The 26,212-nt window shown below is 42.2% G+C and overlaps 1 protein-coding gene across 1 annotated transcript in view; it reads right to left on the bottom strand.

The window, feature by feature from the left end:
* Positions 1-22,428, bottom strand: part of ACAD9 (acyl-CoA dehydrogenase family member 9) — a 53,277-nt gene extending 30,849 nt beyond the window's left edge. Inside the window, exons 1-8 of the mRNA XM_036739085.1 lie at positions 22,164-22,428; positions 12,538-12,628; positions 11,888-11,989; positions 8,969-9,075; positions 6,900-7,000; positions 4,950-5,028; positions 3,517-3,691; positions 1,845-1,918 (exon numbers count right to left, since the gene is read on the bottom strand). Coding sequence (XP_036594980.1) covers positions 1,845-1,918; positions 3,517-3,691; positions 4,950-5,028; positions 6,900-7,000; positions 8,969-9,075; positions 11,888-11,989; positions 12,538-12,628; positions 22,164-22,334 — 900 coding nt within the window. The 5' untranslated portion in view covers positions 22,335-22,428. The remainder of the gene's footprint in view (positions 1-1,844; positions 1,919-3,516; positions 3,692-4,949; positions 5,029-6,899; positions 7,001-8,968; positions 9,076-11,887; positions 11,990-12,537; positions 12,629-22,163) is intronic.
* Between the last annotated feature and the right edge of the window lie 3,784 nt (positions 22,429-26,212).

The following is a 26,212-nucleotide window of genomic DNA, read 5'->3' as shown; positions in this document are numbered from 1 at the left end:
GGAGGAAAGTGAGACAGAATAGATATCTTGACCCGACCCTCAATTTCCATTCCTCCACCAACATGTCTTCAAAATTTTAAAAAACAAAACTGTACATTTCTGGGTACGACACATTGGTATACACATCTAGCTTTATGACTAAAGGAATGCCAGCTAAATTGACCTTCTAGTACACAGTCCCTAGTGACTTCTTCACCCTCATCAAGTAGTTGTCCTTTGTGCCTGTGGTTGGTGACAACAGTAATGTGAATATTATAATAGCTAGTATTTACTTAGTTTATTAAGGTTCACAAAGCATTTTGCACATTATCTCATTTGATCAACATGACCACTGTGGGCGGTAGGTGCTATTATCCTCCCTGTTTTACAGATGAGGACACAGAGGCTAAGAGAGGTGAAGTGGCCTGCCCAGGGTCACACAGCTATTCAGGGCCTGAGCTGGATTTTCACTCTGTTCTTGCTGATTCCAAGTCTGGCCCCTGTCCCCTGTGCAGTGTAACAGGTTCCAGATGGAGAATACTTGAGGATTTTGTTTGGTTGGCTAGGAAAGAAGATTTACTGGAAGCTTTCCACCTACTGTTACAAGTGCTAATCTATTGGTTTCATTTGTATATATAGCATTAAAAGATTTGGTAAAAAAATAGTACAAAAGGCATTTTGTTCTGCTAGCCATGTATTCCCAAATCAAACTTAGAAATGCAGCTTTTCAAAAGGGACACTGTAAGAGACTCTTTCCTGGTTCATAAACTTCAGACCCAACTGTTTTAAAATTGATTCTTGTGTTCAAATGTTTATAATTCTATGTTTAACCTTTTCCTCTGCTAATCTGCACAAATTCTCACTGTTTGGTCTTTTCTGACACTTCGGTCATTTCTTTCCATAGTCTTTAAAAAATATCATGCGCTTTATAAACTACATCAAATTCCTTACTGTCTCAGAGAGGGAGAGGGACAAAATCTAAAACTCAAAATTAAAAAAAAAAAGAATGTTAAAATTGTCTTTATATGTAATTGGGAAAGAAGAAAATATTATTTAAAAAAAATAAAAATTAAAAATATCATGTGCTCTCTGGCATGATTCACCTGCCATGGTCTTAATCAGAGGCTGAGAAATGAGTCCAGTGAGCACCGTCCACTCCCCTCAATGACCTGCCTGATACTTCCTCCCACTCTTCTCTCACTCTCACTTCCTCACACTCTTAAACATCCCATTCCTTTACGTCTACTGCCGATCTCTTCATTCTCTACCTGAGCTTCTGTCCCCATATCTAGTCTGTGATATCAGCCAGGTTAATCTCCATTCAAACATTCCTCTGAATGGAAGAGTAGGCTTTGTTCCTTATTCCTCACCTGGAATTTCATTTTCTAACTCTGTTCCCCTTGTTCAAATGTAAATTAAGCCTCAGCTATAAGAATTTTGTGCTACTGAGATTTTTTTTAATCCATCGGCCAAAACAACTCCCCCGCCCCCCAAAACTGTTTAAAATTCTAGCTCTGCTTTCTTTTGCCTCTAGGAGATAAAAATCAAGTTTCAAACCTTTGATCTTCCTTTTTCCTGAGTGAGCCAAGTAATGTGCTGAAGAAGAGCAGTAAGGTTATGGCAGGGAGAAAAAGAGCAAAGCTGTTGGGCATCAATCTGCCAGGGGAAGGATGTGAGGAGACTCCCAGCCCTCTACCATTTCACAGAATATAAGCTCATGGAGGCTGGCACCACCCACAGTCTTAAGTCTCTGTGGATCCCCCAAGTTCCTGCCAGGGTTATACTACACCCAGGATGCTCCATAAATGGTTATAGAATACTTAATGAATGAGAGCATAATGAACCTACTATCAAAAGAAGCTCACCTTAAATCCACCTCCGACTTCTCCAATGACATTTTCAACAGGCACTTTTGTATTTTCAAAATGAACTTCACAAGCTAAAAATTAAAAAAAAAAATTCAAAAGGTTTCATCCCCATGCCAGTATCTAACAAATGAACCTCAGTTCTGAAGAACTGCTACAAGTAAAAGAAAAATAATCTCAAAAACAGTCAGTAAGTCTTTAACACATTAAAAGGTATTTTAGCCCCACCTAAGTAATGTACCATGGCCAAAGAGAGATGGGGATTTCATTTCATTATGCAATAAAAGGCAACTATTTGAACAGAAAATAGGATGAGAAACAGGACAGTCCACTTCTCAAAGTGTGATCCTGATGTGTTAATGTCTGAAATGTTCAGTTTAGCTCATTAAGTAATGATGAGGACAATGTCAGAGATTGTGGGCCAATTCATTTCACTTCATTCTTGCCAACCCTAACCTGGTGTTATCGTTTTGAGGCTGGGTCTCCCTATCTCTCCCAGGTTGGAAGAGCCCCTTAGGGCCCAATCTTACCACTGATCAGTACGGGAACCTTCACCTGCTCTGTCTCCACCTTGGGCTGGTTCACCCCTCCTCGGGCATCCTGGCTATGGTCCCTTTCCCCCTCCTCACTCCAGGGTGTGGCTCACCATACTGGTGCTGGCCTTTGTGTGAACACCTCATCGGCTTAGCCCACTGTATCTCACAACTCTGGAGAGTCATAGCTTTGGCTTCCCTAGGGGCTGGGATTACAGGCATGGGTCATTACAACTGTTTAAGCCCATGGTTTTAAAAGTGCACACTGCTGTTCAGAAGAGAAGATGAGGTGTACAGATTCCCAGATGGCTCTAAGTGGTAAAACAGGAGCCATGGGTGACTGCTACAAAGAGGCAAATGTCAGTTTGTTGCAGGAATTACTTCCTACTAATTAGGGCTGTCCAAAAGTGGATGAACTACCTTGGAAGGCAGAGGGTTCACTTTCACTGCAAGTCTCTAAGTAAGGCTAGAAAAGCACTTTTCAAGTATACTACAGTGGGGACTTTTGGGGAGACTAAATGACCACTGATATCCATTCCAAAATTTTTAAAATAACGGAACAATGTGTTTATTCACATTCTACATGATAATTAAAAAGAGAAGGTCATTACTATGAAGAGATAAAACATGAAGCCAGAGGCAGCTTCACATTGAACAAGCATAGTGAGCATGGGGCCAGTGAGGAGTCAGGGGACTAATTTCGTCCCAGGTCTGCCCCTTTGTAGCTACGTAAATTCCAATCACCTCGGCCTCCATTTCTCCCCTGAAAAGAGAAGAGCTTGGATTGGATAGTCTCTAAGGCTCCTCTCAGTGTTAGGATTCTACCTAAAGAACAGAGGGCCTTCTCTAAGTCCTAAGTGGAGGTTTGGGGAAGAAATGATCCATACCATAGAAAAGTGGGAAGGCACATAAAGGACCCCCTCAGCAAGGGCAGTGAGCGGGGAGAGCAAGAGGGCCGGTACCAAAGTCAGTCCTCTAGGATGGTGACTGTCACCTTCCCATTAAAGACATTTCAAGCAAACTCTGGGTTGGGATGTGGACTCTTGAACATGCTGTTGATGGGCTGGGTAACTGACACACAACTTGATGTCACCCAAGACCTACAATAGGGAAGGGGAACAAGAATCCCAAAAACTTACTGTTAGAGCCCCGGATGCCTAATTTGTTCTCAGGTTTGCCATTTGTGATGCCGCCAAAATCTCTTTCAACAATGAATGCTGTGATTTTGTCCTTTTTTAAGCCATCTGAGTCAACGATCTCTGTCTTGGCAAACACTGTGAATATATTGGCCAAACCACCATTTGTGATCCAAATCTAGATGGAAAAAGAGAAAAAAGGAACTTGTAAAATCTAAGTAATCATTCTTGACAAGCCTTCTTCATAAGGCCGGAGCCAGTTTTGGTGTAGGAGAAAGCTTAAAGAGCCAGAGTCACAAGGCCTGGGTTCAAGTCCCCACTGCAAATGTGTGACCTTGGGCAAGTCATTTTCCTTCTGCAGTCTTGGTTTTCTCTGTAAAATGGGGCTAATGCCACCTGCTCGGCTTTCCTATCTCAAAGGGTTGTTATGTGGCAGCAAATGAAATAATTCAGGTAAAATATTTTAAAATAGCGGGGAATTTAAGAAAAAAAAATCAGCTATTATTTTCTACTTTATTTTCTCCTCCAAAGTCTTTCACCACATGGCAAATACTTACGATGCCCTGTAGGCATTAGCTCCCAAAGGTCCTTGTTTCCACAAATCTCCTAAGTGTCATGCAGCTAATTTCATGTGCTTTGTTTGCCATTCTGGAGGATGTGGAGAGGGCAAAACTCAACGATGATCTGTCTGCAATTCACTGTGTCACTACACACAAATGGGAGGAGGCACGCAGGGCAGCTGGGCGGTGCGGGGGCTGGAGCACTGGCTCTGAGCCAGGAAGGCCTGACTTCAGATGACACCTGGCTGTGGGAACCTTTGCCTCAGATTTCTCAAAACTGTAAAATGAGGATAATAAGAACACCTGCCTGCCAGGGTTGTTGTGAAGATATGAAATGAAATGCTATTTATGACGTGCTCTGCAAACCTTACAGCACTATATAAATGCTCTTACTATGGAAGCTCCCTAAGAATGGGGGCTGTGCCTCTGACCACAATCATGGCCGCTCAGAGGGAAGGGACTCCACAGGACATCTAGTTCTACCTTCTTCCTCAGCAGAAATCTACCTTGTCTTGAACAGTTCAGTTTATAACAGTGTACTCAGGCCTTTGGACCTTCGCAAATGCTGGCGTCCTGCCTCAGACTGAATTGCTCAGCTCATCTCAGATAAAAAGGCACTACAAGTGGAAGCGGGCCCCCCCCCCCCCAAGTACCAACATCTTTCCTTTTTACTGGGACCCACAAGGCTGCATTCTTATGTGAACCCCTGCCTTCCCTGGCTGTTTTCCCATCTGTACCATGACAAGGCCATAAGTCGAGCTCCCCGCAAAATCCTCTGACTGCGGCCTAAACTTTCTTGTGAAATCACACTGTTTGGAGACAAGCCGTTGCTCTGTCTTCAGGTGACAAGTGTCTCATGATGCCGGGGACAAGTACCTTGGAGCCATTTAAGATGAAGTACTTTTTGTCTTCGCTCAGAGTTGCTCTCATTTGAATGGACGCAGCATCACTCCCACTACAGAGACATCAATGGTGAGAGATATCAGTTGTCTGCAAAACCTATGTTCACTAAGTCACAGAGGGTCTTTCAAGGTTACTTCCAGATTCATATTTGTCACATGCATTCTATAACTCCTTAGAGTGGTGATTTTATGCTTTGTTAGAATAGTGTGTCAGAGAGTTTTCTGGTTGCCACTTGCAGTGAAGATGGCAACAGGACGTGGAGGGGAGTGGAATGGAGAAGTCTGGACACACAATCCTGGTTTGAGAAAAGAAAGCATGGTAGAGAAGAAGGTGCACCTGAGTGAGAGCCAAGAGCTGAGCTACTATATGGCTGTGTGGCAAAATGAGACCATTGGATTAGGTGATTCCTAAGGACTCTTCCAACTTTGTAATCTAGATGAAAGAGTGGGGAAAAAGGTACGTTTCTAATGAGAATAACATGTGAGCTGTAAGGATGTTCTTTCTATGTGATAGTAAAAATTAAGCTGTAATTCATACATTGCCTATGCTGCCAAACAGTGGCATTAAGAAACTAGAAGGGCTGATGTGTTATAAAGTAACCCAAATGTGAATCCAGGATTCATCAGCAAAATTCATTATTGAAAGTCCATTCATAGGCAGTCAAGGTCAGAGTTTCTAAAGGTGAGGTGAGGTACAATATTAGGAAGGAGAAAGATGATAAGATAAAACAGAATTGCAATGGTTTCTAAGAGTTGGAGGACTTTGCACACAGAGAAAATTAACAATCCATTCACCAGTGCAACAGTCCATAGTGTCACAGGTAAAAACTTAAAACCGATGTGGGCATCTACATGCGCTGTCAGGACTTGTGTTGGCCTTCTGCCCTGGTGTGGGGGCATTTATTTTCCCAAGCTTGTGAAGGAAGACTGTTGGGCCTTGTGACCCCATGCCCACTGACATTAGCCATGCTTCAAAGGCAAGCTCAAATGCCACTCCAGGCAAGTAGTCCTGCCAATGTCTTACAGTCAGCAAGGATCTTTCTCCTCCCCAGATTTCACAAAACAATGCACATCTTCTTCATGCCAATATACCCATTAGGGCTGTGTATGCAGCACAGCCCCTACTAAACTCTAAGTCCTAAGAAGACACCTTTTATATGAAAAGAGGACAGCTACGCCTCTTGAGTAGCCTTGGAGACCAGACAACGAAGCATCTTAACCACAGGGCTCAACTAGAAGTTGGCTGTCTGAAAGCTAACTGCAGCTACAAATGATACAAACACGGAAGTCTGGAACCCTGGCGGTAGAACTATCCCACTATGTTCACTGCCCTTGGGATGGCACATTCTACCTTGGGTGTCTCTGTAGCATGGTGTAGTAGACAGAGTGCTAGTTCTGGAATATGGAAGATACGAGTTCCAATTGTGCTTTAGACACTTATTAGCTATGTGAGCCTAGTTAAGTCACTTAACTTCTCTGGGACTAAGTGACTTCATCTGCAACATGAGGAGGACTGAACTCAATGTCCCTCCTAGCACTAAGTCTCTGATCCGGTGGTTAAGGTAACAGATGTTAGCAATACATTTTGCTTGTGTGATATAACCAGTCTCTGGCCTTTTTCCTTTAATACATGGAGTCTAAAAACATTTGGCAATGATCAGCTATGATAGACTTAACTCTTCTCAGCAATACAATGATCTTAGACAATTCAAAAAGACTCATAATGGAAAATGCTGTCTACATCCAGAGAAAGAATATGGAGTCTCAATGCAGATAGAAGCATACTATTTTCTCTTTCTTTTGTTGTTTTTTGTTTTTTCTTTCTTGTGATTTTTCCCCTTGAATCTTGGAAATGCTGGTTGTCAATTACTTTTCAAAAATTTTACACTTCTAAACTTATGAAATAACAAAACAAGTCACCTACCTTGTTGTCTCTGTGAGACAGAAAGCTGCAATATGTTCCCCAGTTGCCAGTTTAGGCAAATATTTTGCTTTCTGCTCCTCAGTGCCAGCCAAAAGGATGCCCTAAAACACACGTAGACAATGATGCATTCAGTTAACACCAAATCAAAAAGAGAAAAAAAGTTAAATTGTGTTCGTGAAAGACCTTCTTTAGCAAATAGTTATTTCAAAGGAGAAAAAAAATAATCATCAAAGAAAAGTAGGCTTGTACTCAAAGTTTACAAATGTTAAATATTTCAAAAAGTTAAAAAGCAAATGAAATAATGAAAATATATATGTAAGACACCTGGAAAGCATCTCTCTCAGGTCATTTCTGATAAATCAAATCGATCCTAACATCATGAAGACCGAAAACACAGAGTGTAGCTCAGTGGGGCAGTCTGGGGCCAAATGATTTACCAACAAGAGCTGGTGTGACATAGGGTTGCTTTGGCACTCGCTCTCTTGTGACTCTATTTGAATAAAAATACAATTATTCTCAAACTTTTCAGGGGGCCAGATTTTGTTTATCAGTTCCGAATCAGACACAATAGGGCCAAATGGAAACCCTGTTGGCTCACATGTTTATGTCTATGTTTATGTACCAAACTCGACACCTCCTCTTCACATCCTATTCTCCTCCTTCACATGCGACAAAGACACAGCGTTGCTGTGAGTATGTGGGAGTGGCACCAGCCCAAGAGCCCTTCACCCTCTGCACACAGGAAAACTAAGCTTTGGTTTCTAGACTTAGATCAAACCCAGAAGACTAGATTCCACAGGGGCCTGCCCCAGAAGAGGGCCCGCTTCCTCACGATGGGGGTGGACAGTCAGACAGACCCTGGTGGCCCAGGGGTGGCCCCACAGATTTCATGGATGGAATCATCTCCCTCTCAACAAACAGAATGTGCTGTGGCTTAAAATGGCCCTATGACTTGTGGGACACTCTGTGTTTGGAAAGGAAGGTTATAGACAAAGACAAAAAATGTCACTGAGATTTTTTAAAACTTTGAAAAATGATGAAAACTGGATGCTTTTTTAAAAGACTTTTAAAAAACTGCCTCCAGATACTGAATCAAAGTGCAAAATATTTAATAGGGATTCATCACCTAGTCACTAGTCGCAGAAATTAACCTTACAGATTAACTTTCTAGAATATTCACAGTGCCTTGTGCTGAAGAAATAACACAAAGTAAACTAAAGGAAAGCTAAAAACAGAGCAGTGGTATCTTCATGCACCACACATCCTGGTCAGAATGAAATCAATGGCAGGTAGATACGGTACAGAACAGATGTTACCATACACAACCATGACCTAAAGTCAGAGAACTGACTGTTTTCAATTCGATCAGAGCAGGTAGGTTACATATTTCCTGTTTCACAAGAAGTTACGTATAATTATCTTAGCCTAAAAAAGAATTGGGCAAGTTTTGTTTTCTGGACCTGCCTTCTACCTGCCCAACACCCTAGGAATGAATGCTCAGTCATGGACTGAGCTCCTACACACACTTATTTAGAAAGAACCGTCCTTTCACCTATTCATTTTTTTTTAAAAAGTGTACATTATGGTGTCTTTTTCTACAAGGTAGAAGTGCACATTCTTGGCAGGTGAGGCATAAAAATCCAGTCTCTCCTACTCCACCACCTCTTTCACTTTGTGTTCCCATGAGCACAACAACCCTCACACCTCTCTCTGATCCAACTGGATCCTACCTGTTTGCCTCTTATCAAAAAATGCTCCAACAGGGAGTGTGTTCCTGTTAAACAGGTCATGCCTTCAAGAAGCTCTTGCAGCAACATTTTCCCTACAACCCTAAAACATGTTCAGTCCTAGTCTTTGTTGTGAGAGAGCCTGAGTTATAGTAGAAGGAATTGCAGCATTAAAATCTATGGCTGGAAAATATAGGGAGGCTTGTATTGGTCACATTAGAACCATATGGCTTCTTTAGAAAAGAGGGAACATGTTACTGCTTCCCACAGAAGAGTTCGGGGGTGGGGCAGGGGATGGCCAAGACCAGCACACTGGAAAGCAAAATGCCAGCTGAGCAGTACCTTTAGTCCTATTGATTGATGTGCAGCCAAAGTGACTGCAATGGCTCCATCCTGAGCAAAGATTTCTCCTAAACGCGCATACATAATATGTGATAAACCAAGGCCACCTGTTAAAGATGAACACATTTTTATTAGTGCCAAAGCAAGTAAGTCTACTTGAAAGCCTTGATAATGATGCAGAGGAAATACCAAGAGTACACATCACATTGGGCTTTTCTTGATTTCACATCCAAGCTGTATAACCTTGGACAAGAGCATCTCTGTAAGCGGGAAATCACAATACTTTAACTATCTCATGGGGCTGTGAGACCACACAATGTCTGTGAAAACACTTTATAAGATACCAGATACATGAACGTTGTTACTATTACAACTATATTATGAATTACAATTAGAATTGTAAAAATATCCATCTATCTAGACCCCGTGCAAATTAAAACATAATCGGAAAATGTTTTTAGTGTAATGTACCACAGAGGCATTATAAAAAGAATCATCTTCACTGGAGGAAAATGGACCAAGGACTGGAGCAATCAATCAACCATTTGTTAACTACTTACTGCAAACCAAACACATGCTAATTTCTGAGGATAAAGAGGAAGGCAAAAACACAGAAACAGCCCCCTCATGAAGCTTCTGTTCTAATGGAAGAGACAGGTCTAAACCCACAGCAGGATTGGAAGGAAGGTGCACCTAACCTCAGAGCTCCAGTGGCTGGGGGGGAAGTCAAGAGGTGGAGGTGAGGAGGGAGAGTCTTCCAGGGGTGGGGAACGAGCGTACAAGCACATGAAGGTGGGAGATGAAATGGCAGATGAAGGAACAAAAGCAGGGCAGCGCCGCTGAACTGTGGAGGGAAATCAAGCCCAAGCAAACTGGGAAGGCAGGAAGGGAACAGGCTGGAAAGAGCTGGAAAAGCCAAATGAAAGACAATTCTACTTGATTCTGGAAGTAAGAGGGAGACAATGGAGCTTCCTGAGTACAGAGGTGACGTGGTTAGATTTGTGCTTTAGAAAAGTCACTTCATCAGCTGTGTGGAGGATAAACTGGAGTGCAGAGAGGTCTGAGAAGGAAAACCAATGAGAAGCCATTATACAGTTCAGGAGAGAGGGGACAAGGGCCTGAATTAGGGAGGCAGCTGTGTGATTTTAGAAATGAGGTATCTAAGAGAAAGTGCCAAAGGCAGAAGTAGCAGTATTTGACAAACAGCAGGTTATAGGATCACTGAGAGTCAGAAGTCAAGGATGATGCCAATGCAAACCTAGGTGACTAAGGGAATGTGGGTACCCTCAAAAGCAACAGGGAAGTTCAGAAGCGATTGGGTAGAGGGAGGAGAAAGAAGATAACGAGCTCTATTTTGGACATTTTGAGTTTGAAATATCAATAGCACATCCCATTCAAAATGTCCAATAGACAACTGGAAATGTTGAAGTAGAGCTCTGGAGAGAGGCCAGGGCTAGGTATGTAGATCAGGGAATCATCTGCATAGAGATAATTAAACCTGTGGGAGAGAGAGTATAGAGAGAAAAGAAAAGACTCTTGGAGGAAAATTAGGAGGTGCGACAAGGATGAAGATCCAACCAAGAAGGCAGAAGGAAGGGTCAGACAGTTATGAGAGAAACCAAGAGAAAGTAGAGTCACAAAAGCCCAGAGACAAGAGAGTCCACTGATGCAGAAAGGGTCCATAAGGAGAAGGAATGAGAAAGGGTAGTAGATACTGTAAGTAAGAGATCACTGAGACATCTGACACTTACTGGGTGACCCTGGGCAAGTCACTTAACTCCGACTGCCTCAAAAAAAAAAAAAAGAGGCAATTCTGGAGAGTAGTTTGATAAGATCAGAGTTAAAAGAGAGTGAAAGAAGACATGAAGGCAACTTCAATAGATGACTTTTTCAAGAAACTGAACAGAGAAGGGGAGGAGAACTAGGATGACAGCTAGTGGGTATGGCCGGGTGCAATGAGGGGTTTCTGAAGATGGAGGAGATGTGAGGGTCTCTAGGCAGCAAGGAAGAAGCCAATATTCAGAAACTGAACATTAGAGAGAGTACAGTGCTCACCCTAGCCAAGATAGGCTTCTAGAAGTAGCAATCTGTACTGGTTACATACATTTCTACTTTAGTAGGTCAGAGTTTCTGTTTCCAAGTAGAAGCCCTACTGTGTTTTGATAAGCAGGCAAAAGTTTTTAATAAGGAAACTCCATGTGCATACAACCAATGGATATGTCAAAAGCTGTTCAAGTTTGTTCTGTTAAGGTTAGGGCCTCCCGACAAACTCATTTATGCCATTAATTTAACGAATTCTTTTATCTTATTAAATTATTTAACAGTCTCTATTTCTAGATAGTCCCAAGTTCAGTTTCAGCCCAGTGACAATTAGTGACATCTGAAGGCATGAGATTTTCCCTCTATATGCCTTACAGGTGGTTTTGGAGATTTCAAAATTCAATTTGAAAATCACTATAAATAACCAACAGGAAAAGAAGAGGAAGGGAGTCTGGATGGGAAAAGCTAAGAGTTGGTAATTCTTTCCTCTTGCTACAAATGACTTGCAAATCCTGACCACGTCATCATTTTGATACTTTATAGTCTGCAAAACAGTGCTGAAAATCCTGCTCCTAAGGAGTGATGCAGTCTTTATTTGCAAATCCTCCTCTTGATCTTAGAGGATTCCATATAGAATGCTTCTGTTCTTATAAACAATCACAAAGCATGATGAAATGCCTTTCAAAATGACAGAACTGTCACACACTGTTCCAAAGTAATTTTCTACACCCTGGAGTTTACTCATGTTCTCTGGAAACAAGGAGGGGATTCCAGGAAACAAATGCATGGCTATTGGTAAAAATGTTAACTTTCAAGCTTCAGAGAGAACCCAAAACGTTTTTTCATGAGAAATATAATTGTGCAGTTATGGTTACTTACCATATTGTTCTGGAATCAACATGCCAAAGAGGCCCAGCTGCTTTAATTCATCCAAAGCCTCTTGAGGAATTACACCATCTTGATCAATTTTTTGAGAGTCCACTGACAAACAGAAAACATTAGAAATATGTAAAATTAAACATATTTAATTAATTTAGGCTATTCAGTTTAAGAACACCTATAGATGAGCCTAAAAATGAAATATACTTAGCGTAGTACTGGTTGGCCCCACATAATTAAGCAATTTTTAACAACAGTAAGGGAAGTAAGTCTCTTAGTTTTTTTTTTTAATTCATTACAAAAATACACAATTAATTTTGTGATCTGTCAGTGGGCTGTTTGATTACCTGCCCAGAATGGTAACAGTTGGGTTTTTTCATGAGGTTGGGCCAGATAACATCTCTAAGTTTCTGAGCTGTAAGCTTCTGTGATTCTTGTATTTTAAAACTTCTATCAGAGCAATTTTTAAAATACCAGCATTTAATGTTTTTACATAACTAGCTTATTTTCAGAAAACAGATCTTTCCTATGTATATTGTTTCTGTGAAGTGCATAGAAATCATTAAAGATTTTTCAAGTCAAATTGATAGTCACAGAAAACAGGAATTTGTTAGTTAACATTTCTGATAAAAAAGGAAAAGAACACACACCTTCATTGAAGAATTTTTCTACTGGTACCACAAACTGCTTTATATCATTTAATTCATCTAGCGTGACTTCTGGATATGGAAAAACTTCTTTCTAGAAAAATGGCAATATTCAATAAAGTTATCATTTTTATAGTTAAATGCTATCCAATCCATTCCTAAGGAAATTATGCTTTTGGAAGATGGGCACAGCGCTAGACTATGTGATGGTGCTTATTTCCTGAGCCACATCCCTTTGACAGGGATCTCTCTCTATAGGACACCGACTACCTTAAGATACAGAAAAAGGGAACTTTAGTTGAGCTGTGAGGGAACGAAAATATTTAGGCATTATTCTACATACTAACTACATTGGGAGGAAAAATATAAGAACGAGGAGTGTTGAATGAGGTATAAATTTTCTTTTTTTGGCATTTGGTGTCTTTTGATGATTTTATTGATAACTTCCCCAAAAGCTATTCCACATAACAGAATCTTTTCTAAAGAAAAAGAGGAAAAGAAAAAAGTTAACAAAACAGAATGATATGTTGAATAAATATGAAAGTAACCTGCCCTGTTCCACACCTGTGTCCCTCCAACCTCTGTAAAGGAGTGGCTGGAGATGTCTTCATACGATCTTGCAATCTCCTCTTTGGAGCTGCGCTTGATCAGGAAAGCATCCAGTCTGATTGTTTTATGGTAGCAATTCTTTCCATCGATGCTGTAGTCATTGTGAGTACTGTCTTCTTGGCTCTGCTGACTTCACTCCTCATGAATTCGTGGAAATGTTTCCACGCTTCTCTGTATTCACAAGGCCGACTTTTTCAAACATGATCAATGTGTTGATTTGTTTTGCTTAACTATACTTATTACAAGGGAGAGAGTCTGTGGGAGGGTGGGGTGGGGAAGAAGTGACAGTGATGTTTAAAAAAAAAAGAGCTTCGCAAAAGCTTTTTGAAAGAGGATTTGGGGAAGAACCAAAAAGTATTCCTGTACTCTGATTACAAGGAAGTGAACTGCTTCCATATACCTTTCCATGCTGGGCCCCTTTCAAAGGGCTTCGTTCTGAAGGTTTCCAGGTTTAACAAAGACAAAGCCCCATGTTAATTTTGGTATACTAAAAAGCTGCTTTTGTGGGCATTTTTATCCAGGCTTTCCACCTGGCTGAAGTAACTAATGTGAGGGTAGCTGTCCTCACCAGCAAGATGTCATCTATAAATTTCAAAGCGCTTTCAGACTCATGATGGAAAAATGCTGTCCACATCCAGAGAAAGAACTGCTGGAGGCTGAATGCAAATCAAAGCATACTATTTTCACTTTCTCAATTTTTCGTGGCTTTTTTTCCCTTTTGCAAACTGTAATTGTTTTGCAAATGGTTTCTTCTTTTACAACATAACTAACAAGGAAATAGGTTTTACATGATTGCACATATATAACTGTATCAAACTGCTCTGCAAACCTTTGAGTGCAGTAAATGCTTTGTTGTGAAGTTGTTCAGCCATGCCTGACTCTTCCTGGCCTGTGGGCCACAGCACACTAGGCCCTTCTACCCTCCACTATCTCTGGAAGTCTAGCTCATGTTTGTTGTTTCCACAACACCCTCCATCTCATCTTCTGCTGTCCCAACATCAGGCGAGGCCTGTCTTTTCATTATGTGGTCAAAGTATTTAAGCTTCTGCTTCAGTATTTGACCTTCCATCAAGTAGCCTGAGTTAATTTCTTTAAGTATTGACTGATTTGATCTTCTTGCTGTCCAAGGGACTCTCAAAAGTCTTCTCCAGCACCATGGTCCAAAACCTTTCTTTATAATCCAACTTTCACAGCCATATATTGCTACCGTAAAGACCTTAGACAGTTTTGACCATATGGACCCTGAACTATAAAAACGAAGCCAAAATAAATAGCCATACCTTTTGACTTAAAATTTTCTATTTGTAATAATAAACCCTTAAAATGTCATTATAAAAAAAGAGCTAAGTATTCAAAGATGTTCATAGTATTACATACAATCCAAAACAAAAACCAAAACCCCAATCTTTAAAACTCTGCTGATGACCTAGGGGAAGGGTTAAATAGTGCTTCACTAAGTTCACAGAATGCTATAATGCAATTGAGAATGACAAGCATCAAGTATACGAAGAAAACAAAAAAGATCCACATGCAATAAAGCAAAGTGAGAAAACCAGCACTTTGAAAGAACACACGCGTACTAGAAGAGGCAAAGTGAAAGACAATGAAGAATACTTATGACAACTCAGAATAAATGAAAAATTGCTCAGACTTAGTGTACCTAAAGCTTAAAATGAACCCAAATAATTTCAAAACAAGGTTAATTTAAGCAAAAGTCTGGGTTTTTGCTGTAGTTGTTTAAACATTCATTATAAGCTTCTGGGTCAAAATGAGTTAATCTCAGGATTCAGTTTTTGGCCCAATCCAAAAGGACCCAAGGCTAAGGTACTGGGACAACATCTACTAGGACACAAGCTACAATTTATAAGGCCAAGTAGCCATGACCTAGATAAACCTATATGCCTTCTAGAGGGCAAGCCTTGGCTACTTTTAGAACAGATAAACAGCTGACCTCAAGTCTTTGGCTTAACAAGGGATGAGGCTTCCCATGGCCCCACCAGAACTTTGACTTTTGGCAGAAATGGTCTTTTAGACACTACTGAATTTCAACCTCTTCTAACAGGATGGATTTTGTGATCGTGTGTCTTAGCCCTACCTTCACTTAGAAATCAAAGGGAAAGATAGAAGGGAATGAGGGAAAGTTTACTACTTCCAGGGTTCCCCAACATAGAGCTCAGAAAAGTCAAAATGCGTAAGAGAATCTTCTATGTTGCTGGACTGATTGCAACAAAGAACCTCATTGGTTACTTTTGTTTTCTCATTAAATGCCTCCTAAATAAAAAAAGAAATACACTTTATTTAAGAAACTAGATCTGAAGGTCCAAGTTTAATAGTCACAGCAGCAGAACATTGATGATAACCTGCAGACCTTTACTTTGGTTTGAGGCTTCATGGCATGCCACTGTCACATTAAGTTTAATAAAGATGTCAAAGTGAAGGGATTGAACAACCACAAACAATAAAATTTAGCTGCTGTGAAATTCTGGAAATTCAAAAATAGGGTCATGAGAAGACACCCCCATCTCATTCCTTTACTGAGGTGGGAGGTCCATGGGCTGGTATGGTAAATTGCATATTTTCAGACTTTTTCAATATATTGATCAATTTTGCTGATCTTTTCCCTCTTTTTCTTTAAAATATAATTTGTTTTATGGGATGGAAAGGGATACTAGAAGAAATTTTGGTGATATAAAAAAAGATACAAAAATCTGTCTTTTTGAACCAATGTTCTGCTTGGACTATCTACAAAAATATCACTAGGTAATGGACAGTGCCAGAGTATTTCAAAATATGGCTTCTCAGAACCCTGTGGTCCTGAGGTACTTTTATTTTTGCCTTTCTATACTGAACAACTTAATAAACATCCTAGGAGGTTACTTGCATAGGCTTTTTTGTTCGAGGTAGGGATGTCTTATTCCCCCTCATTCCCCATCCAACTGTTCTTCTCAGTCAAGTCATGTTCAGTAGTTGCTCCAATACACACTGTCATGGATAGCATCACTGAAAAACAAAGATGGCTCTCCTCTCACCTCAGCCAATCAATCAAGAGTGAGAAGGAACTGTCTTATTGAACCTTTTCAACATATACCTTCCCAACACAAGTAGATACCTGCCTAAGTGTAAGAATATTAACTTAGAAGGGAAAAGGATGAGATGCCAAGACTAAGGCAAAATGGAGAAGCCTGCAGTAAGAACAGCAGTCAGATTCACTTTATTTTATACTCTCAAGTATGAAGACACAAAATTTACCATCAGTGTGCATTTATTGAGCAGCTACTTTGTGACAAGCATTATACTAGGTGCTGGGGATATAAAAACAAAAAACAAGGAGTGTCTGCCCTCATAGAGCTTATACTCTATTGCAGTACACAGAGAAGTATAAAATGTATCTAAAGTAATTTCCTGGGGTTGGCACTTAGCAGCTGGGAAGAAAGGGGGATCAAGAAAGGCCTTGTGTATGAGATGGCACTTAGGGTGACCTTTGAAGCAATCTAGGGATTGTTGTTGGTCCTACGTTTTCAAAGAGGCCCAATGATATCACAGGGTGACGTCTCGACTCCTTCGTGAATTAGATTTAAGTGAGGCAGAATTGCACAGTCAGCCTCATGTTCTCTTCCAGAGTCACTTAAGTCCAGTGGCAAGAAAAAAGTCAAGACAGCAGGTGATGGCCTGGGGGTCTTTGATGTCTCACCAAGCTCTAAGCACTCCATAGTGTCTGCTTCTTCTGTCTTCATGACCACTGGAACAAATTGTTCTCATCCACCTATTCCACTGGGGGAAGTCTTCACGTACTTGGGGCAGACGTCCTCCTAACTCACCTATGGGTTTGTGGCTTAACCTGGTTAGCCCATCAGCTGACACAGTTTACCAGGGTGTGGCTGCTGCAGGTGCTCTAGCTTCTTGGAGCCACAGGTGAGAGATGAGTGCCAAGTGATACAAGGGTTTGGCAAGCCCTCACACTACAGGTGCTAGTCCTCCTTGAACATCCATATATCTAGGAATTCTAAGAGACAGAGGCAAAAAGGAAGGGCATTACAAGAATGAGAGTTGGCCTAGACAACAGAGGTGGGAGACGGAATGTTGCCTGTGAGGACCTGCAAGAAGGCCATTTTGGCTGGACTATAGAGTAAGTGAAGGTTAATAATGTGAAAAAAAAGGCTGAAAGGTTGTGAAAAGCTTTAAATGTCAAACAGAGGAATCTGTATTTGATCCGAGTCAATAAAGATTGAAGCCACTGGAGTTTATCCACTAGAGGAATGAGATGACATCTGTGCTTTTGGAATATCATTGGTAGCTGCATGAAGGATGAAGTAGAGAGGAGAGACTGAGGCAGTGAGACTACTGAGAAGGCTGCTGCAGTTGTCTAGATGAAAGGTGATGAGGGCTTGAACTACGGTGGATGTGATGTGAATGGAGAGAAGGACATGTGAGAAATGTAAAGGGAAAGCTGACAAGACTGAGCAAATGAATGGCTATGAGGCATGAGAGGGAGAAATCAGGGAGATTGTGTGCCTTGCTGACTGTGTCCCAAAAGAAATAAGTGTACCAGGAAGACAGACTGATGTGGAGGGGAAAAGAATTAGTTGTTTTGGATATGCTGAGTTTGAGATGGCTATGGGACACTCAGTTTGAAATGTCCAAAAGGCAATGGCAACACGAGACTACAGCTCAGGAAAGATGGGATGATGGCAAATTCAAGATAGTCCCGTAAAACCGGGGTGACAGTACGGATTAAGAACAAGCACAAGGAAAGCTCTCTAGGTATAAGCTCAATGGACTGTGATTCCACAGACCTCACCAACCACAAACATCAGTGCAAGTCATATTGTGTTGCTACTTAAAAGGGCAACAAGGCACAAAGATGCGTCAGTAAGCATGGAATATCTAAGGGCCAAAGAACAATCCTACTACTGGCTCTCTAAAGTCCTTTCCAGCTCCCATATCCAAGGACCTGGAGGTTGGTGTTAGACACACATGGTCTTCTGGGAAATGCTTTCAAGAGTGCACAGCCTGCACTCATTATCACAAGCAGTTATCATAGGGCAGCCGCAACATTGGACTCTTCTCTGGCTCTGAGGTCTACATGAAAGAATCTGTGCAAAAGGGTATGACCCACTTGGCTGAACTAATGGAGTGATATGGAAGAGGAAGATGACCAAGCACTGATACTAGCCAGCATCAGGGAAACCTCACTTACAGACCAAGACTTTACCAAGCTAACAGCTCTCTCTGAATTCTGGTAATGGTAAATCGCAAAATAAGACAACTGGATCATAAGATCATAGGCCTTTAGAATTGAAAGGAACCTTGTAGATCAACTGGTCCAACATCCTCATTTTACAGATGAGGAAACCGAAGGCCAGAGAGGTGTATGTGCCCAAGGTCATGTGCAAAAAGCAGGGCTGGAAATGGAAGCCGATGCTACAGACTCAAAATCTTGTGTGGTTTTCCCTATTCTTATATCCATAAGGAGACTAGCTTATGATGCCATAGCATAAGAAGAGTTAAAAATAAGGATAGTATAGATCTCTACCAAACTACAAATTAAACCATTGATTTTTGTATGTTTAATGTTCAAAGACCCTAAAAGATAACCTGGAAACTAAAAAGTCAGTAGGGAACCAGTTCTGGACTCACCCACTACATATTGTGTTGTATAGCTATAGGCCAGGGATAGAACTTACTAGTGAAGTATTACTCTGGCTGAGCATAGTTTCTTCCAAAAAAAAAAAAAAGAGCAGAGTGGAATAGCATTCTAAATTAAGAAGACACACTCATTAGGAAATCTAGGAATCTGAAGAGGGAGCACTGGGTAGGGAGTCTCTGAATAAGGATCAAGAGAAACAGAAACAGAAGTAATATTGTTTTGGGGATATGCTACAGACTGCCTAGACAGAAAGGAGAAATCAGACAAGGCACTTGGAAAGGAGATCACAAACCTGGCACAAATAAGAGGATACCATAGTGATGGGGAACCCAGACACCTGCAAGACTTTTCTCTATGCTAAAGGCAGAAAATATAACTTGTCCCAATGAGAATTTCAGCCTTCAAAAGACAGAGGAAGTGAAAAGGGGATTTGCTATTCTCAGCCTGACTGACCAAAAAGGAGGTACTGGTTGCTAAAGTAGAAAACTACAGCAAATTTGGGAGCAAGATAAAATAGAACAAACTGGATCATATCCTTAAAACTGGCATTCTAAGCTGAGAATTTTATCAAGCGCTGCCAGCTCTGGACCAACTGCTGTTCTTCCTCACAGACCCTAGTCATTAGGCCATTTCTGAATGCCTTTCTCCCAGTAGCTATTATTAACACTATGCTAAATAGGTCAAAGGTGTCCTTCAATGTGCCCTTACAGTATCTGTCCTGTCTTGTTAAAGGCTGCCCCACTTAAATTCAATTACTTTTGTTGTTGCTCTTAGAATCATAGGACATTAAATGATCCCATATATAGGATTACTGTCTATGTTCTATATAGCTATATGCTTTTTTCATCAAAGATGACACTATTACAAACAGAAAGGTACAATATGTTGCTGAATAAAGATGAGAAAACAAAAATGATTAACAGAGAGAGGAAATGCAAAGTAAATGAAGATATAGTCAGACAGCTTCTACATGCTCTTAAAAATGTCAAGTCACCAGGCTCAGCCTAGGTAATGAAATTAGATATGATGTTGAGTTGGTGTTGATCAAAGGGGTAGAGGTGGTATAAAACTGGAGAAGGGAAAACGCTGAATGACAAAGAGAGGAGACAGAGAAAGAGGGAGAGAAAAGAAACAGGAAAGATGAAAGAGAGGGAGGGAGAGAGGAAGAGAAGGGGGAAAAGGAGGAGAGGAGGGAGAGAAGAGGAAGAGGAAGGAGGGAGAAGGGGAAAAGTGAGAGGGAGAGAGACAGAGAGAGATCTGTCAACTATAGACCAGGGAGCTTGACTTGGATTACTGAAAGAATTCTATAATACCAGCACAAGAGGTGGTTTGTGAGCATTTAAGAAAGATACAGTTATCACTAAAAGTTAGCTAGGGTTCATCAAGAACAGATTGTGCCAGACTAATCTTTCCTATTTCTGACAAGGCAACAAAAATGATAAACCAAAGGAATGCCATGGACATAGTATTTGTTGTTAAGACATTTAAGTCATGTCCAATTTTTTGTGACCCCATCTGGGATTTTCTTGGCAAAGATACTGGAGTGGTTTGCCAGCTCATTTTACAAAAGAAGAAACTGATGCAGAGTTAAGTGACTTACCCAGAGTCACATAGCTAGTAAGTGTCTGAGACTGAATTTGAATTCAGGTCCTTCCTGACTCCAGGCAGAGTTTTCTTATCTAGTTCACCACCTAGTTGGCATAGTGAACTTAGACTTTAACAGAGTATGTAACAAAGCCTCTTATACAAGCCTTGTGGCCAAGATGGAGTGGTATGCGCTGGATCAGTGGTGTCAAACTCCAACAGAAATGGAACCCTATGGCCACATAATGACTTAGAAAACCACAAATTAATAGTATCTATATTTTATGTTTATTTATTTTAACATTTCCCACTTACACTTTATGTGGTTTGCAGCATTCAGGCTGAGTTGGACGCTGCTAGACTGGATTAAACATTTTAGGTGATTATACATTCAGATTTGGAACCAGTCTAATGACTAGATCCAGAGAGTGGTCCTTAATGAGCTGATGTCAAATTAGGGAGAGGTTTCATGTCATATTGCCTTGTCCTAACCCTATGTTGGTAGTGACTTTAGGACCTGAGCCCCAGTTTCCTCACCTTTAAAATGAGGAGGTTGACTTAGATGATCTCTAAGGTTTCTTCTGAGTCTAAGCTCTGCAATTTTACATAATAAGAGTCAAGGAAAACAGGATTGTTGCTAAGTTGCTGCAAGTGGCACCTAAATGTTAAAAATCCTGGGAAGACATGGACAAGATTCATATTGGACAAGACTATAGGGAATGGACAAATTATACCCTGAATGGAAGGAGGTAATACTCACATAGATGCCTAGAATCACCTAAGCAGGAACTAATCAATAGGCTTTAGGGAACCAGTAAAGGTTTTAACAGCAAGGTAATGAGGATTTTAAAGCTGTACTTAAGATTTATCTGGCACTATACTTAGGATAGATTAAGAAAAAGTGGACACTAGGTACAGCTTTAAGCTGTACTTAATGAACTTTAATCTGGCCACATCCTCGGGATGGATTAAGAAAAAGTGGACAGCAAAAAAATAAAAAAAAAAGTGGATAGGAGGTAGAGACTTCCCAACAGTGACAGGCAATGAAGGCTTGAACTCGTTTGCCGAGGTGTGATTGTCAGGGGAGAGGTGGGGTAAAGAAAGAACATTAGGGAAAATAAATTTAAAGCAAAAAAATTTTCTTCTAAAGATGATGGGACTGAGAGTCGGATGTGTGTTCGTTGCCCAGTCCTGCCACTAATTCACAATGTGACCTCCCCTCTCCTAAGCCTGCTTCCTCACTTTTAAAAGGAGATCAGGGCTTCTTCGTCTTTGCCGGCAGCCTGGTGAAGCCTATGGACCCCTTCTCCGAATATTTTCAGATCTTTTAAGAAAATGCTACCTTTCAGCTAGAGGATAATGACCATAAAGAGGTGCTTTGTTTGTTTTTCTGGTCCAAGGTTCCTAAAGGGTCTCATCAGAGCCGTCCGTGCTGGGGGACGGGAAGGGTCAGGTGCAGAGGCTTGGGAGGTGACATCGACCTTGGGGAGCGCTCGGACTACGGAGGAACGCGAGGCTCTCGGAGAGGGGAGGGGGCGGTCCAGCCTCGGCACCACGCCAGCCTCGAAGCGACAAACACGGGTTCAAACCAGAGGCTGCGCAGGCCTGGCTGCTGCCTCCTTTACAGATGAGGGAAATGAGGCTCGGAGAGGCGAAGCGATGAGCTCGGGCTCCCACAACTGACAAACGGCGGGGCTTGACTGGGGAGCCCGGGGCGGGGGTCCGGGAGGTCGTGGCCCCCTCCCCACCTGCCGGGCCGGGCCGGGGCTGGGGCCAGGACGGCCGTTACCTTCTGGATCTTCCCCAGGAACAGATCCTTGGCGTAGGACGTGCACCGCGGACCGGTGTGCAGGAGCCGCCGGAGGCTGCCCGCCGCCCGCCTCCGCTGGGGGAGGGCGCCCAGGGCCCGGCGGGAGCCCACCCCGGCCACCCGCAGGAGGAGGATGCCACCGCAGCTCATGTCTTTCCGCGCGCCGCTGCCAAGCTGCCACAGAAGCCCTCCGGAGCCCGGAGAAGTGCCGGCGCCCCGGTGGTGTCACAAGCGGACGCCTCCCGATGGCGTCACGAGCTGCGACGGACTCCCGGCCTCCCCGCCCCGCCCCTCTCCTCCCGCCTGCTTCCTGTGGTACAGACTGCGGCTGCGCAGCCTGGAACTCAGGGCGTGAAGCGAGGTTCCCCCCTTCCACCTCCTCCTCCCCATTTTTTTTCCTACTAAAGTTTTATGATCCGGGTCAGATGTAATGGAACTGGAGAAACTGCTCAAACATTTATTAAGCGCCTCTTTTTTTGCCGGGCCGCAACAACACTGTCCCTGCCCTCGAGGAGCTTCCATTCTAAGGTGATTGTCAATGGCTGTATTCCTATGAAGTGTCTACGGTCGAGAAGGAAGGCAGTCTGAGCGGGGAAGGCACTCCCAGCCGGGGCCACCAGGAAGACCTCCTGGCCGAGGGGGCACCCTAGCTGAGTCTCGAAGGCAGCCAGGAGTTAGTGGTAATGGAAGGAGAGCATTCCAGATGGGGTGCACGGCCAGTGCAAAGGCACCAGGTCGGGAGATGGAGAGCTGTGGATCTCTCTTGATTATCTCCAGTTCATCCTGCCTTTTCTCGCTGGTTGGGTAGGCTTTTGTGAGTGGGCTCCCCTGCTAGACTGTGAGCTCCCGAAAGGCAGGCACGGTCACTACCAATGCAGGTCAATACTTTTTTTTTCTTTTTTTGAACTCTTATTCTTAGTCTAGGGCCTGGAGAAGTTAAGTGGTAAGCATAGCCTTCCAACCACTATGTGTTCAGGTATTCCGGGCTTTGAGACAGGCTCCCGTGTTGCCTCGACAAACAATTTAAAGTTAAAACCGAAAGCAGACGATTCCTTAATTGCCTTAGTATACATTTATCTGCCAACTAACAATTTTTAAAAGAACACTTATCTAGGAGCCAGGAAGTTTGAATATAAAGGCCTGCCCTGCGGAATACTTTCCCACCAGCCCTGGAAAGTGAGATCCTTTGGTGCTACAATGCTCCCAAGTGAGGCCAGAGCCAGGTTACAATGTAACTGGGAAATATTTAACAAGATAAAAATGCAATAGAACATAGATAATGACAATGTGTGATTTTTTTCTAAGTTAATACAGGCCAGCAGGAATCCTTAATGTGATTTAGTGGACCCCTTCTATCTGAGTTTGACACCACTGCTCCAAAGAAGTGACCCCAGGGTCAGAAGAGGGGAGATCAGGACCCAGAACAGTTGAAAGGGGGAGATAAGGCTAGAACAGTTGTATTAGAGACAAACTCGGCCATTGCAGGCAAGAGAAATGATTATTCGTAACCAATGACTTGGGGAGATCCAGTCTCTTCCCTCCCCCCCCCCCCCCCCCCCCCCCCCCCCCCCGCCCGCCCGCCCCCGCAAAGTCCTGATTTTAAAAGTTCAGTTTCTTGAAGAACATTGCTGACGAGATTGGACTAAGATCCCACCCTGGTAGGGTAGCGACTGTGTTCTGCTCAGGCTTGGGTGGGACATACACTCTTTGAAGAGAAGATCCAAGGCTGAGGGTGGTCTGGGTATAGAGATGGTTTCTCTGTCCAAGGGTGACATGATGTCACTCTCAGCCTCTCATTTTAATATAGCCCCCCTCCCGTTGTGATAACCAATCAGAGTTGATTGCCCCTCCTCTTCCAAAAGAACATATAAGCCCAGAGCTTGGTGCCGTGATTGTCTCTGGTCTAAGAGGGCCAAATGATCATCATTTTATTGACAATGTGCTGGCCTTATTAATAAAATGATTAAATTGCCCAGAAACTATGTCTCTTGAACCTTTTAAATGATCACACAGGAAGGATGGGCTCTGACTCATCTTGATACCCACCAAATGACTGATCACATACCCGTTAGGGTTGGGCCATGACCTCTCTGGGGCACTAGCTCCCACTTTGGGGATGACTTCTAACCCTGACCCAAGGCACAGAGTCCCAGATCTCCAAAAATGAGTCAACTTGGTTCCATGAATCTGTGGCAGGTACATTACCAGTTAATAACCAATGCTTAGAATGAGACAAAAGGAAGTGGGATTAAGTTATGCAGCATTTCAGATGCCTAATTTTCTGAGCAGCAACGTAGTATAAAGTGTTAAACCTGGTGTCAGAAGACTTAGATTTGAATCCTGCCTCAAATAATAATTGTGTGATCCTCAGCAAGCCACTTATCCTTTCTAGGACTCAGTTTCTCATCTGTAAATTGTGATAATACCCACACTACTTATCCCTCAGGGTGGTTGTGGGGAAAACACTTTGAAAATCTCACAGTGCCCTATAGATCTGAGTTGTTATTATTTATCTATAGCTGAATAGTTTCAATCTCTCCTGAAAAGAGTGAGATAGAATTCAGCTTCATTCATCTATTCATTCATTCGTTCATCAAATCCAAGTAGACATTTGCAAGAACTGTGCTGAACTTTTATCCACCACAGCCTAGCTTTATGCCCCAGAAATAGTTTGTGAAGAGAAATCCTGAGGGGTAGTGAATCTCTGACACAGACTACCTAAAAGTTTCCTATTTTGGGAAATTTTAGCTGAAGAACATTATCTAACATCCTTCAAGTACACTCCAGCACACCAGTACATGGGAAGTAAAGAATGTGACCAGGGATCAAAGTTGTACAGCTAATACTTATAACACCGGATAGCATTAATGACTAGTCCTGACCATGTATGAATTAGCAATTCAAGGGAATTCTGAATACATAAAGTGGGCTATGAGAGATACTTCAGCAGTGGTTTAAGAAAAAGTCTGTATGCTGCTGAATAGTATATTTCAGATGGCTGCCATCTCAGAGGCTGCTGTATTAGGTAGATTATCTAAGCCAGGGCTGTCCAAAATGTGGCCCACAGTGCAATTTATGTGGCCCGCCTGCAAACATAGAAATTTACATAAATGCTTTAGTAAATGAAGCTGAGCTACCACAGAGCTCTCACTAAAATGGCAAATCAAAATATATTGTCTATTGTTGCAATAAAAACCTAAGGTTGGACAGCCCTGCTCTAAGTGGATCTTCCATACTTTTCCATTATCCTTAATAGTTAATGTTTATCTTTTCATTGGTGCAGATGACTGAATAATACTGAAAAACAGCATAAAAATTTCCTTTATTGAAAAATTGGCAAGCATTTTTTGATCTCAGTGTAAAGTATTTTTAAAAAGAGATTGCAGGGGGCAGAGCCAAGATGGTGGAGTAAAGGCAGGGACTTGTCTGAGCTCTCCCCCAAACGTCTCCAAATACCTTTTAAAATTTCTCTAAACAAATTCTAGAGCAGCAGAACACACAACAAGACAGAGTGAAACAAATTTCCAGCCCCGGACAACTTGGAAGGTCAACAGGAAAGGTCTGTTGTGCCAGGGTAAGAGAGGAAAACAGTCTAGGCCCCAGCAAACCCGGAGCAGGCCTTGGGGTGACTGAATCACTGGCAGCTGTGGCAAATTCCAGACCTCTCGGCCCACAGATGTAAAAGACAACTTAGAAGGTCAGCAGGAAAGATCTGTCCCACCTGGGTGAGTGTGAAGCACAGTCCAGCCCTGACCACAGCAAACCAGGAGCAGGCCTTGGGAGTGACTGAATCAGCAGTAGAGAATAGAATAAACGAAGGGGGGAGGAAGAGTGAAATAGGATACAGGGAAATACAGTAAGCAGTAGTAACTGTGAAAAAAATTTTTAAGTAAGTTTCTCTGATGTCTGATTTCTCAATCATATAGAGAACTGAGTCAAATTTATAAAAATAAGAGCCATTCCCCCATTGATAAATGATCAAAAGATATGGCCAGTTTTCAGATGAAGTAATCAGAGCTATTTATAGC

This window comes from Trichosurus vulpecula, chromosome 9, assembly GCF_011100635.1.
Source record: "Trichosurus vulpecula isolate mTriVul1 chromosome 9, mTriVul1.pri, whole genome shotgun sequence".
Lineage (NCBI taxonomy): Eukaryota > Metazoa > Chordata > Mammalia > Diprotodontia > Phalangeridae > Trichosurus > Trichosurus vulpecula.
The sequence above is the reverse complement of the archived record's forward strand: the minus strand, read 5'-3'. Positions and strand labels throughout refer to the sequence as shown.